Source organism: Dermacentor variabilis, chromosome 2 (assembly GCF_050947875.1).
Source record: "Dermacentor variabilis isolate Ectoservices chromosome 2, ASM5094787v1, whole genome shotgun sequence".
Lineage (NCBI taxonomy): Eukaryota > Metazoa > Arthropoda > Arachnida > Ixodida > Ixodidae > Dermacentor > Dermacentor variabilis.
Genome location: NC_134569.1, coordinates 84,432,584 through 84,446,542, shown reverse-complemented (window position 1 = coordinate 84,446,542; position 13,959 = coordinate 84,432,584). Strand labels below are relative to the sequence as shown.

General features: G+C 49.5%; 1 protein-coding gene across 2 annotated transcripts in view; it reads right to left on the bottom strand.

Annotated features, from left to right (window-relative positions):
* baz (par-3 family cell polarity regulator) overlaps positions 1–12,468 on the bottom strand; it is a 227,988-nt gene extending 215,520 nt beyond the window's left edge. For both annotated transcript variants that reach the window (XM_075681153.1, XM_075681157.1), the window contains exon 1: positions 11,533–12,468. In XM_075681153.1, coding sequence (XP_075537268.1) covers positions 11,533–11,652 — 120 coding nt within the window. In that variant the 5' untranslated portion in view covers positions 11,653–12,468. The remainder of the gene's footprint in view (positions 1–11,532) is intronic.
* Between the last annotated feature and the right edge of the window lie 1,491 nt (positions 12,469–13,959).

Below are 13,959 nucleotides of genomic sequence, written 5' to 3'. Positions count from 1 at the left end.
TCGAAGAGAACAATAATTTTATGTTCTCTTGACGAGGTATCGCGTCGAAGATATATCTACAGCGTCGGGCCCGTCTTCTCTTCATTTTACGAAACACGGGGAGCGTATTACGAGTTATCACAATAAGTGGGCCCGATCAAAGGATTGGCGACCACATTGCCCGGTGACAAGCTGCACCCAGAACTGCAACGTTCGCCGAGCTCCATAAACGCGCCCTGACTCGGCCAGCATATTGCTGCGCCACGTCCTGGTCAGAACAGTACAGACCTCGCCAATTGCACGGACATGCGGAAGAAAAGAAAGGGCTCCGTGCAGCGAGGTGGTCCAGTGGCGGACAGAAGAGGGCTCGTCGTCGCCACCTAATGACAAGACGCGTTGCTGCTGCACGGCCGACAATAAGCGCCTGGCTCACCGTCTCTAATGAGCCGTCGGCGGCAACCCGGGCGGCGCCGGTGGCGGCGTCACGCGGCTACCCGAGGCGCGCACGCGGAGCGACGCCCTTGCTTAGCATTCAATGCGTTTGGCAACGACACGGGGCGCGCTGTCGCCGGTCACGCGTCTCCATCGGGAGGAGGCAGCACCCCGCGTCCTCCCTCTTCGAGCGCCGGCGCGCGCGTATCTGTGCCGCGGTCAGCCACGCGTTCTCTGGCTCGGCACCGCCGGAAACATGCCCCCGCTGAGCGCCAACCTGGCTGCGGCAACATTTGTACAGGGAAGTCGCGGAGGTTTTCTTTGATTGGTTGGCGAATTGAATGACGGATTTATTCATGTTTACGGCACAAAGGGCTACACCGTGAGTTACGAGGAGCTACGCGGGGAAACTGGGCGTGTGCAACGTTAGCGCGTTTAAGGTTACACCCAATAAGTCGCGCAGAAAGAAAGAAGAAAAAAGAACAAAAATATGAGAAAGACTGCCAACGAAAGCAGTCAATTGCGGCACTCATCAGTTCGCTACGGCCAAGACGTTCGTGCTGACCAGCCTTTACACGACTCCTTAAGGTTGCTTGAAAGGTTTCCCATTACAGATAAGGTAAACGATGGCTTCTTGTAATGCAGTTACGGGGATTTCCCGGTCATGCGGACTGGTCGCACGCATTAGTTACGCCTCGGCGACTGACGTGCGCGGGCGGCAGATGTATTAAAGAGAAAGGAGTGGGGGAAAAAAGAATAAAAATAACGGCGAGCATCAATCACTGGTTACCCAGCTACGGAAGGTGCGCGAAGACTGAAAAGGAGCCTAGTCAGCCTTTTCTCCCTTTAGGACGGCTTCGCTCTCGGGCGTCGTGAAACAAACAATTGCGATGAGGGAAGCAAACAGTCTGTACTCCGTCACTCATACACCCAAAACAGCGTTAGCTCGAAGGTGGAAGTGGTCGCCACAGGTAACGAGGGTATATGTAGATGGAATTCTAATCGAGATTAAAATGATCGAGTGGACTTGGGCAAGACAGGTAATGCTAAGACCTTCGCTCTCTTACACTGTCATAACGGGTGCGAAAGGAAGAAAAAGTGCAATCTATATAGGGCCGCAGAGGATGCATATAGCTACGAGATTGCGAAATTTGCAGGCTCACAGGGTGCGGCTGACTGATAACAGGAGAGAATGGAGAACTCTCTCTCTCTCTCTCTCCATTTTTGCAAACCCACGCATATATAAGATATAGTACTGCAATGACATAACATTACAACAATTATTATGACGGCGACCATAATGACGAAAGAACAACAGGAAAAACGCAACGACAACGAAATGTAGCCGTAACGTCTTGAAGATGAGACCCGCTATACAGTGTGCGGGACTGTGGGCCGCTCTCACAGGCAGTTGACGTCGGGGAGACGGGCTTCCGGTTTCAAGCAGACAAGTTTACCTCATACGACGCGTAACGAGCCTCAGCCTCATATCGCTTCTAAAATGTGCGGCGCCGCTATGCCTGATGACGACATCGTTACAGACACTTGCAACAGCTATAACACCTACTATAACACTGTAAACGAAAATAAGCCCACCTGAGAGTTTTTAACAGGTGATGTGCTCTAAAACATCCCCTATTCGAATATTTACTCCGATGTATGGGAGCAAAACAGCGCCATCACCTCGTTTCACTCTGTTGGTTAGCTGCGGGAGTATTATGGCGAGATGACGCGATTTTACTCCGCTTCAAAATCTTGTTCTTCCATGAAAACTCCGACAGGGAGTTTTAAAAAACTCCCCTCCGCCGAAACAGGTTGGTCACGTGGCGCTTCCGATGAGGCTATGCGATTCGCCAGTGACCGGGCGCGTTCGGCGGAGTCGGCAGTGCTCATGGCTGACGGTTTGTTTACTTCTGTGAAGTGTCGTTCCGTGACAGCGTTTCGTCAATTTGGTTCCCGTATTTCCTTCCAGAAAGTGTTATAGCTTGCCTGAAGCTCACTGTATCTCTGCTTCAAGTACGTTAGCTCTGATCACTTTGCTTACGACGATGAATGCAAGAGCAACGTTTTGAAGTGCGGAAATGCTAATTTTGAAAAATTACGCCCTTACTTCTTTCTCTCACTCTTCTGAAGTAACAGTTTTGTGATGATTCAGGTATTCTGTTAATTTCAGATAGGCAGATCCCGTATGAACGAGCATGTGAGTCGTAATTCTGAAAACAGCACAGCTGCTCCCGAGGCGGTTTCGAGGCACACAGTATCATGGCTATATATACTGGCAGCATTGTTTCTTGAGTATCGCGTGTACGTGGGATGTCTTTCAAAGTTCTGCACTGGGCGTTTCAGAAATGTTTATGTATGTCATGATATATATGTGATTTCATTGGCTTGTTTCGTTGAATTTGACGCGGTCTCGTGTGTATATTTCGAAATTGGACCAGCAGCCTCTGCATGTGAAGACCCTCGCGCAAACTCACGCGATGCCTCTTTTTATACTCCTGTTGCACCTCGAAAAAAACTCCGTCCATTGCAAAGCAAAAAATAAACAAAAGACAAAAAAAAAAAGCTACCATGGGTCCACGCAAAAATTCCGCTCGCACGGAGTAAAACTTCTACTCCGATCATGCGGAGCATAATAAACTCCCAACCGGGAGTCGCTATATAGGACAAGCATTATACTCCCACCTGGGAGTTATTTCCGTTTACAGTGTCGAAAAGAAAAAAAAAAAAGAGGAGGGGGAAAGAAACGAACTTGGCTGGTAGAGTCAGTTATAAACGCTGTTCGTTCGTTTGATATTCTATCAACAACACAGAACAAGCTCACCCCGCGTTCCACGCGGCCCCCTTTCATGGCTGCGCGGTCGGCGTCCGAACGTGCTCCGAGGCTTTCGCAGCGAAAGCACGCGCGCACCCAGTATGCAGCACGAAACGCGCCGATCACGCTTGCTCCCACGACATTGCGCACACCGACGGAATGCCTCGGACAAGGAAACGCAGAAGCATAAAATTAAAGCAAGAACAACAGAAATGAAGGGGGAAGGAAAGGCGAGCTAGATGAACCTGGCAGGCGCTCTCGGTGGACATGAGCATAAGGTGCGAGCGAGCAAGCACGAAATTGCGTCCTCCACCGTAGAGCTGCTGCAGGCTCCTCTATAGTGGAAACGAGGGTCGTGATCGGCCGATTCACGGCAACGATCGCTTCTGGAGCTGGGAGCAGCCAGGCGTCCTCAATAAAGAGGCGGGACCCGGCTGCGACGGTGCTGCAGCGGCACGGCTACGTGCAAGAACTGTGCGGAATCACGCACGCCCCGCCGGCATGCAGAAGGGACGTGCCTTACGCTATAGCGCACTTGTGGAAGAGTCGCACGCGTGCAAGGCACGCACACACGATGCGGAGACAACACACACCCTCGCTTGCATGCCTGCTGATGAGGACCCATTCCGGAGGACGGAGGAACGGGAGCGATGCCGTTTATTTTACGCGCGTCTCGTGACGGCTTCATATACTCGCGTAGACGGGCAGGCAAAAAGGGCGCAGTTTTACATCACGTGCCATAAGCAGGTGTATCCACACACCGTTTCAGAATATGGGATTTGTGTGAGAAGCTCCGGGGCGTACTCTAGAACTTGATACTGAACACACGACCCTCTGCGGAGCAGGGACACGTGCACTCGTACGATTGCACTGTGGACACTGGCTCGCGTCACGGCAACGTCTGTTCCAGTGCCATATTATAGTATTTAGAAACGGAGTACACGCGCTGTGGAACTCGATCTTGCGCGAATAATATTGCAGGTAGTAGGCTATGTAGCACCGTTTGGGGTTCTGTGAAGCACTATCAGATTGACTAACATGTTAGCGTAAGGCCTCTCCACTTAGTGTGTCACGACCGCAGCAAGGCGACGACGACGGGGATGTGCTCAGGGTTTAAACTCCAGATACGTTCGACGTCCTAGTTATATACCGAAAAGCTAGAAAACGTTGCTTTTAGGGCTACACGTGCAGACCGCACGTGCAGCAATAACAGCAAGCCAGACTGCGGGGGGACCAAACTCAAACTGGCGCCGGAACTAAGCTACGCTCGCGTATTGAAATAAACAAAGTTTCCGTCGAACCGCGCGGCGACAAGAGTAAGTCACCGCCGCAAAGCTGCTGAAGCCGTGAAGTGCAGGAGTGCCAACCGCTTCGACCGGGGTGTGTCATGCCAGCGCGCGCGCGCGCGGAGAGAACGCCGCGAAGTCGGCCTGCTTACCGCCGTACTACGACGGTGCCAGCTGTAAAAGCAAGATCCAAGACCAGTGGAGGAATACAGGCGGGGACGGACCGTGGCCGAGTGAAGCAACCGCGGCGGGTTCGTTGCTGCCGCCGCTTCCAATGCGCGATGCGGCGACAACAACAACAAATAAAGAAAGAAACGAAGAGCGGAAGAATTCGTGCACCCATGAAAAAGTGCATCGGCGGTTTCGTACGCGGCGGCGGCGGCGGCGGCGGGAAAACCAGTTTTCATCGCCGCGAGAAAGGCGGCGAGGAAATAAATGAATAAAAAAAAGATAACGAACGAAAAGAGGGAGGAAGACTGCCGTCCAACATCCGTGCGCTGCCACTACCATGGCTCCTCCTCGCCGCTGGACGCGCAGAGCAGGAACCGAACCCGCCAGAGGGGCCCCCGGAGCCCCTCCGTAGACCAAGCTGGCCGGGAGACGGTTTTCGGCGCACACTTGAGGTCGAGAGACGGAGAGACGAAACAAAAACAAGAAAAGAAAAAAAGAATGCCCATGCAAGTCCCGTGTTCCAACGCCCACGTGACGTTCAGAGGCGCGCGTTATTTAAAGTCAACGAATGCGCAGAACTGATTACTCTTGGCTTGGAGAGGAAACACAGGTGGCGAGGGCAGAGGTTACTGTCGGTGCAGTGAGTTATATCGGTGTTGTGTTTACATGGCGCTAATAGTGTGCCTCACTAGCTTCGTCCGTTCTATTGCAAAATAAGGAGTAGGAAAGGTGTGCCCGGAACGAGTTGATTGCAACGCGTCCATATCTTGTTTCGATAACAAACAAGAACGTTTATTTGAGGATATGATGGGAAAATCAATTTACAAGGTATATGTATCGCTTTTGCGCCTTTAATTCATCGACTGCATTGCGAACAGTTCTGACGTCTTACTTTTTCCGTTAGCAGAATCTAAAGCATTGTACGTCGTGGAATCAGCGCACAGTCATGGCGGTGTTGTTGCGAGCTTCCTAATAACAGCGTGCAGAGGTATCTCAAGAAAGCTTGACAGGCATCTGCACTAAACTTTATATGGCTTGATATAATGTACCAGTGGCCAGGATTCGCATAAAATCAACGCAGGATGGCTGTTGGCAGGAGGAGCAATGACTCGTCATATGAGAAGTCAGAGTAATCGTCATGGCAAGGGCCGAGTCAAGGGCTGCACGGATGCAAGACTGATCGACTTCTCAGCTGCGAGGAAACATGGTTTACCTGCCGGCAAAGCGATCGCGTCGGACGCTCGGGACGAAGAGTTCGGGAAGTATTAAGCAGATAAGAGACAGGCAGCAAGAGTTTCCGCCCGACTTTAGCACATCCTACACAGAAGCGCTCTCGGCAAAGGTCGAGTCCCTTTTGGCGGTCCAGTTTTCGGGCGTTCATCTTCATTTTTTTTATGCGCACTCCTCCAAAGATTAGGTACGCAAATTCTACCGATGAATTACAACGGTCATTTGAAACCGAGTTAATGACATGGCTAGTCGTGCGCAAGAAGCATCGTTCATCTCCGCGGACGAACATTGCGAGGCAGATGAGACCCCCGCGGAAATATTAAAAAAAAAAAAGAAAATGCAAGGAAAGAAAATGGGCATGTGGATAGAGTACCTGGAGAATGAGGACACTCTCAAATGATTTGGGCGATAACTTGCGGTAATCAACGTGTCCAATGTGTCGACACGTATATCAAGGCTGAAAAAATAAATGAACACAATTAAGGGCAAAAGTCTAATATAGGCGCCACACGGCGCACTTCCGATCGCGATCGAGCCAGATTAGCTAAGCTAATCATGTGTCGTGACGGCACCTATATACGGCATTCGATGTCATCTTGTATGTCACACGGACACCACAGAACTTGCATATAACTTGCATATAACTCGCTTGCATATAACTGAATTATCAACCATGAGATCAATTCGCCTCTTGAGAAGCCGCTTTGCATCAAAGTCCAGGCACTCTTGCTCCAGATTTGACGTCGCACATGGTTGGCTGGAGCGCCAAGAACGTTGAGTGTGAGCTCATCGCGCACGTGCGAGCTGCTCTGGCCGCTATTGCATTAGCTGGAGCAAATGGTTTAGCTGGTTTGGTTGAGTCCACGGTTGAGTCTGCCGCATACTTTTTCTTTCTTTTTTTTTTAACACAATTGAACTTTCCCGCTTTTAATATGCTTCCCCGCATAACCAATTGTACTGCGGCGAAGTTAACTTTAACCAGTGATGCTTCTGATGCAATGACTGCTCATGCTACTGAATCTAGTGAACATCTCATTGGGACATTCTTATTCACGTGGTCAACCATGTTAATAAAGCGATAAAGCTTCTCCGGTGTTTAAAACCGAATTATGAAACTTTAAAAAGCCGAATTATGCAACGCTCTTTAGAGTGTGTCTGTGTAATGAGTGCAACGATTAAATGATGATTAAATATGTCAAACAAAATTATATTTAGGTTGTGATAGAAGCAGGCTGTTTTCGTGTCTTTCCAGTGTGCAAACAAACACTGATGGTGACTGTAATGCAGCTGTACCTTTGCCAAAAAGAAAGTAAAACTCCAACTAGGAAAAACAAGAAAGTTGCATAGCCAGAATGCACATCAAAATCGTAGAAATGCTCCCGGCCAGACTTCAAGGTAAGTGCCGGGCATGTCAAAGCAAGGGGAGCAATAGCATTTGGCTTTTTCAGTGAGCACTAATGTGATGATGTAGTCTGCAGTCCTTAGATGATAAAGGAAAAATTCCATTCATCTGGAAATGTGCGTTGAAGTAGTTTTAATGTTTTTCTGCCTAACCAGCCTATCCTAGCACAAAAATACAAATATGTTAGAATAATTAGAAGCAACATGTTTGCCATGTTAATTTGTGAACTAATTATTAATTTTCATCGTCATAAAACAGTAAGAGCATCTAGGGGGAAAACGGGGAAAATCAAGAAGGACTGCAGAAACGTACGCACGGTTCAGACACACTGGCTTAAAATGAGGAACACCGGATCAACTTTATCGCTTCATTAGCATGATTAACCACGCCAATAAGAATGTCCTCACGAGATGTTCACTTGACTCGGTAGGGTGAGCAGGCTTTGCACCAGCAGCACCACTGCACGAAAGGAAATGCCTCTCTGCAAACTACGAACATTCGTATCCACTGTTTAGGAACACGCACACACGAAAAGGTGCTACCGTAGCAACGGAACGGTCAAACAGCACACACACGGCCAACACGACGCGTTCGACCAATCTCAAAACGAAGTTGAACGATGCCGACTGCCGACGACCGAGCTGCCGCGACATTTCGACGTAATACTGTCGTCACATCCGGTAGTTGTTTTTTGTTTGTTCTTACTTTTTTTTTTCTGCCCGCTCCACCTCCTCTCTCGGCATCAAGTGTGCGCCGAAAACCGTCTCCCAAGCTGCCCATCCTCGGTGCACGGCAGAAAAGCTGCCGCACCGACCACCGTCCCGGTTCCGCGAGTTGCGTGCAGTACGATCAGCGTCCAGGAAGAATCATCGTGGCTTGCATTTGCTGTATCACTCCGCTGACGCTATTCTCTCTCTTCAGCCGTCTGCAGCTCTCAGTGATTTGTCAAGACACATAGTAGGCTTAAAACACCGTGGACACGCGTTATTCGTTACTATAGGGCAGATGAAACAGGACAGTAAAGAGGGACCTTAACAACTGAACTACATTTCGTTTTTCTTGCCTGACTTATCAGTCAACCCTGGTACGGTTCGGCTCGCGCTGCGGTTCAAACTGGATCACGCTTGAACTTCAACTAGCGACAAAAAAACGGACGTTCAGGCAGTTTCAAATGTCGTACGTATAATTAATTTCCCAACAAGTAAAGGCGGGTGTTATTCGTGAATACATACGCGAGCGATGCCCGATGACCCCCTAGAGGAACATTTCTGAAACCGAACTACATTATCACGCGCAGTGGTGTATGCCTATTTCCTAGTACACTACGCCTCTGGCGATGCTGCACCGAAATAGCGAAAAGACTGATCACGATGCGCTCGCGGAAGTCGCTCGGCACTCGGCTCACCAAGGAGAATTCCTCTCGAGGAGGAAAAAAAAGTAAGCGGCATCGCGACGCACGAAACTTGTGAGCGCGCGGACGCAGTAAACAGCCACCGTCGACCACGTACCACCACCGGGATCCCCAGGATCAAACGGTGCAAAAGGACGTCGTTGGCGGGGTACGCTGCTGTCGGGACAGACGACAAAAGACGAGGCCCCGCGCCGTTCCAGCACGTTCCCCGCAGTTCGGTTCGGCAACGAGCGCGCATAGAAACGCGCTCGAACTCTTTCTCCCTCCCTTTCTGGCTTACAATAAGCTATCCCTCCTCTCTTTGCCATTATACGTCCGTCCCCGTCTCGCATTGAACGAGAATATAAAAAACGCCAAGCCACACCTCCTCTTTCTCAATGGTGTCCTTCCAGTCGTGAGGCGGCTCAGAATGGGAAAGAGAGAGGGAGGTGAAAAAAGAAAAAAAGGGAACACACACGCAAAGCACAAAGCATCATCATCGCGAAACGGTGCGCAGCTGTCAAAATAAAGATAGAAATGGTTTGGATACAGACGCGACGAATATAACGAAGCGCGCAATCTTCTGCACATGAGTCGCATGCATTTTTTTTTTTTCGAATAAAGTTATTTCCTCCTCCTTCTCACATGGAGACGCCCACATACCAGCGATTTGAATCGTCTACAGTATAATAGGTGACCGATGTCGGACTGACAGAAGGCCCATCCATCGAAGTTAGATAAAAAAAACTCCGTAGTTCGCGCAATAGATGGTGGAACTAACGCAACAAAAAAATAACGTCAATCAATGCCCAATGGCGCCAGACGGATTGCAGTTTCCACCTGCGAAGCCATCGACACGCCTATAGCGTCCCTGTGCATCCACCTACATGCACTCAGTGCTCACTCCCCTCCATTTTTCCTTTTTATATTCCCCGTTCTCTTGCCCCCACTGTAGGGTAGCAAACTGGACGCTCGCCTGGTTGACGTCCCTGCCTTTCCTCTCCTTGCTTCTCTCTCTCATGCGTTTAAAATGTGTCACAATTCGTGAGAGCTCTTACTATACGCACAAAAGTAGTGCCAATGAAGCACTTCGTTGATACTTCGTTGATACATCACCGCAGTGGTCCGCATTCGGAGACACAAACTACTGATCAGCACGAAACCCGAGCCCCGTGTCACGCTACTCGCACAGCGTGTTGCGAAATCTCGCACATCAGCAAAAAATGACGTCTAAAGAGGCACAAAGTGAAACAAAATGCCGGAGAAGCGAGTTTGAGGCGTTGATTGTTAAAATTGAATGGAACATGCTCCCGAACTTTCGGCTTCTGCGAACCGCAGAGTCCTTCCCGGATATTACGTCGCACCTTCGGTGTCAGTGTGACACAGCTGAGCAGAATTGGATATAAGGCGGCAACTCCAAAGGGCACGATTCTTCGGAAGCGTATATACCGGAGCCGGGCAGCGTGCGCCCGTTTCTTTGGCACTTCGCCACCTCTCTACTCCATTAAGTGTTCATTCATCGCCGTGGAGTCGTTACGACTCGGCTGCCGAGTCGGATGACTAATCCGAGATGAGGTCGATATAGGGAACTGCTCTGGAATTGCGCCAGCACGGTGGCCACCACGGTGACCACCACGCACCCTGGTTTCCGTTTTCGGCTACGAAGAAGTTCCGAGCAATAGTGCGTGCGCGAGATCGAAAGCAATAGTAAAACGATCCTTACCTGCTCCCGTGAAACGATTTGCAAGCATAGAGACAATTAGGCAAAACGTTTGCGCGATCGAGTGTGTGAATTTCAAAGCCGGTAGCGGGTGTCTTTTTAGAGACTAATGTAGTACAGTAAGCAAAAAAGCATCGGTTGAAACTCGACCAGTGGCTTCTCAGTGCAATTTCGGATCTGCCGCAAGCAGCTAAGTCTCTGGTATGAAATTTAATTATCAGATGATAGTTCGATGCACCTTCCGTGTAATCTGAGTTCCGCGTAAACCGCATAGCCATATTCATTTTTTTTTTTCGCCAATCACGCAAAGGTAACAAAAATGTATTCCATTTATGGTGTTCGTCCTCTTCTAACTTCTATAGAGCTGAATGCCACAGCTTTAGCCGAAAGTCAGTCACTGGGGTGTCATTCTGTGGAATTGAACAGCTAAGAAGACCACACAACAATGAATCAAACGACAGAAAACGTCACACCCGTTACAAGGAATAATAACAAAAAATCACGGTTTAAACTACCTCGCTCAGATCGCTAACCAAAGGAGGCAGCTTCCGGGACAAAAATGTTAACACCGAGAACATTACCGTAGCACTTTTCGTTAGCATTTATATACTTATTTGGCAATGATGTACACATTTACCGTTTACGTTGCCTTTTATCTCTCTTCTAAACGAGGATAGGAATATGTGACAGCGACGCCGCACGATAACATTTAATGTCGGGGTCACACGAGGCAGTCTGTTCGTATTTTGAAGCAGAATGATAAATTCAAAATCTGACAGCACGCGGCCAAACGAAATGCAGGCACAGCATGCGGCACTTGAAAACGACTCTAGCGATAGCAGCAATTTTACGCGTGCGCGACTCGGCGCACTCGCGCGCTTTGTTTACAGGCCTGCCCAGGTGAGACTTCTTCAAGAGCAGCGTGCAACCTTCGAGCGTAGCGGCGACGGCCCACTTCATGAAGGGCTGAAACCTAGGCAACGGGGCCGCAGGAAACCGACCAGAAACGGCGCGACATTCGTGACATAACTGTCAGGGCGTTATGCAGATATATAAAGGCGACGGCGCGGTTCTAGTTTTTGTTTGAGAATGGTTTCGTGATCTCACCTTTCCCGCTGCCTTCTTGTATCTTGTGATGGCCAGGTCAACCAGATCACGAACTAGAAGGTCGCCATTCCCGCACGGGACGATCACTCGGACCGGCCCGAAATTCACTGTCACTTTCATGACGACGCGACCAAAGTGAGAAGAAACACCGGTTTGCTGCAGCTAACTGGCGTGGCGTATCCAACGCAAAGGCGCGGAAAGACACAAGCACACGGGAGCACACACATCCACAAGCACGCACAAAACCGTGTAAAGAACCGCGTAATGAAAAAAAAAATAATACACGAGATTGACGTTGAAACGATTCACGAAGAGCACAGGAATTCAAGCAGATATTTCTTAAAGTCACTAGAACTTCCTTCGTTCACAACGGGCGGCAAACGGCAACGTATGCCGATGACGGACGGCACTTCACCCGCACGACAAAGCAGCGGCGGCGGCTCTTCGCCGCTTCATCTTCTACGGTTCCGTCAGGCTAGCTTCAACTCCGCGCACGTAGCAGCCGACAAATAATCTTCTTTCAACAGCCATCGCATGCTTCACGGGGTCATTCACACGAAGGAATCAGCCGGAGCTGGCGTTTGGCGTTGTTCCTCACCCGGGGAGACGAAGCGTTGTCGATGGCACGCGGGCTCTCGCGAACACGCACGCACGCACACACAACAGGCACCCGTCACACCTGGCCCCTGACCCAGGTAAGCCTAACAGTCCGACAGCGACCCTGGCAACGCACGAAGTCGCTGACTACGGTGCCGCCTTGCGAAGTTGAGCATCCCACGCAGTCGGTAAGGGCTGCCCTGAGAAAACAAAATGGCACAATCTGTCTTCGTATGCTTCGGCGAGAGCGCACTGTTTTTGTTCGCGTCAACGGTCTCTCCGGCGCCGACAAATGCACGGGAGAAGCCAGCCTGACGCTTGCGCGAGAGCTTGAGTGCACGGCCGCTGCCGCTTCGTGACAAACGCTTCCATTGGCTGCAAGAGTTTGGGACAACCTGCGGATTGTAACCAATGGCAGCAAAGCGAAGACAGCGACGCCGTCACTCCGCACTTCGTGCACTTCAGCGATTTCGCCGGCTACGGTTTCGGTTTCGATTGCGGAGCGTGCGAAGAGCGCGCGAACGCGCGCGCTTTTTTGTTTGAGTGTTCTAAGAAGTGTATATAATCAAGAAAGAAACTTATTAAGGGCTATATTGTTTCAGTTTTGAAGGCCTTAACGTTCCGCAACACGCATGGTACTACGGATGCTCTTTTCCGAGGGCTGATCAATATATTCTCGAACGTTGATTCATCTTAAGAGAATAAATAGGATGAAGTGCTCTCGAAACTTTGCTAGTAAAACAACAATACGCCTTATTATTAACGCTTGGTTAGTTATAGTGTGCTCACGAAACTATGTTACTTCTGAGATCGTAAAAACATTCGCAATCTGATGAAAAAGCAGCAGCGATGTTTTCTGTAGCGCTGTTGCTGCCATCTACCAGCTGTAAAACGAGTCACGCCAAGCGACCTCAGCAACTTGCCGCTGGAGGGCGGCTTTCCCGCTCGCCTGTTAAGACAGGGCACTGTGGAATTGCAATAGGTACAATGTGGTGATATAGATTTGGAAAGGGGTGATGGTTCCTAGTCAATTTCGGGAATGATGTTCGAGCAAGTTTGGAAATTATGCAATGTGGGGTGGGTACGCTTGCTTTGGGGAGCGCACGGAAATGCACCAAATCAAGGGGCACATGGTGACAAGGGATGGAAATCATTTGAGGGCAGGGAAGCTATCAGCAAGATAGAATTTGAGGAGCGATTGAGAGAAATGGCGAGAAAGCGGTCGGCTAGGAAAGTTTTCAGTTACTTGTATACATGAGGAATGTTAACACAAAATGTAGCAAGCGAACCAAGAAATGGAAATATTTGGACAGCAGCGGGAGACGGGGGGGATCATCGGTAAAAAGAAAAAAAAAACAACGGTTAAAGAAACAGAGAGGGTTCTGTGGAAAATAGGGATGCAGACGAAATCAGTACTGGGAACATACAGAACTTTCAAACAGGCAATTGCCAAAGAAAATATCTACGATAATTCTAGGGGAAGCTTTTTGTTGTTTGAAGCCAAGACGGGAGTACTGCGGACTAAGAAGTACCGAGTCAAGTTGGAAGGGATATACACGTTATGCGGAGCGTGCGGGCTAAAGGGCTTTGTCCTATAGTTCAAAGCAACTGGGCTGATTTTTTTCAAAGCATTGGGGTTTCGGAACAGTACGTGGAAGCAAAATAGACTTTAAGCGAGTAGAAATAACCAAACGGAGGTTATATGATTAGTGGCTAAAATCAAGACAAAAGTAATATTTCACCCTCCACAAAGTACAAAATATATTACTAGTCACTGCTAGGTGGCGTGCGCCGCCGCCCGATTTATAGGGTTCAGCGTTATCCATCCAT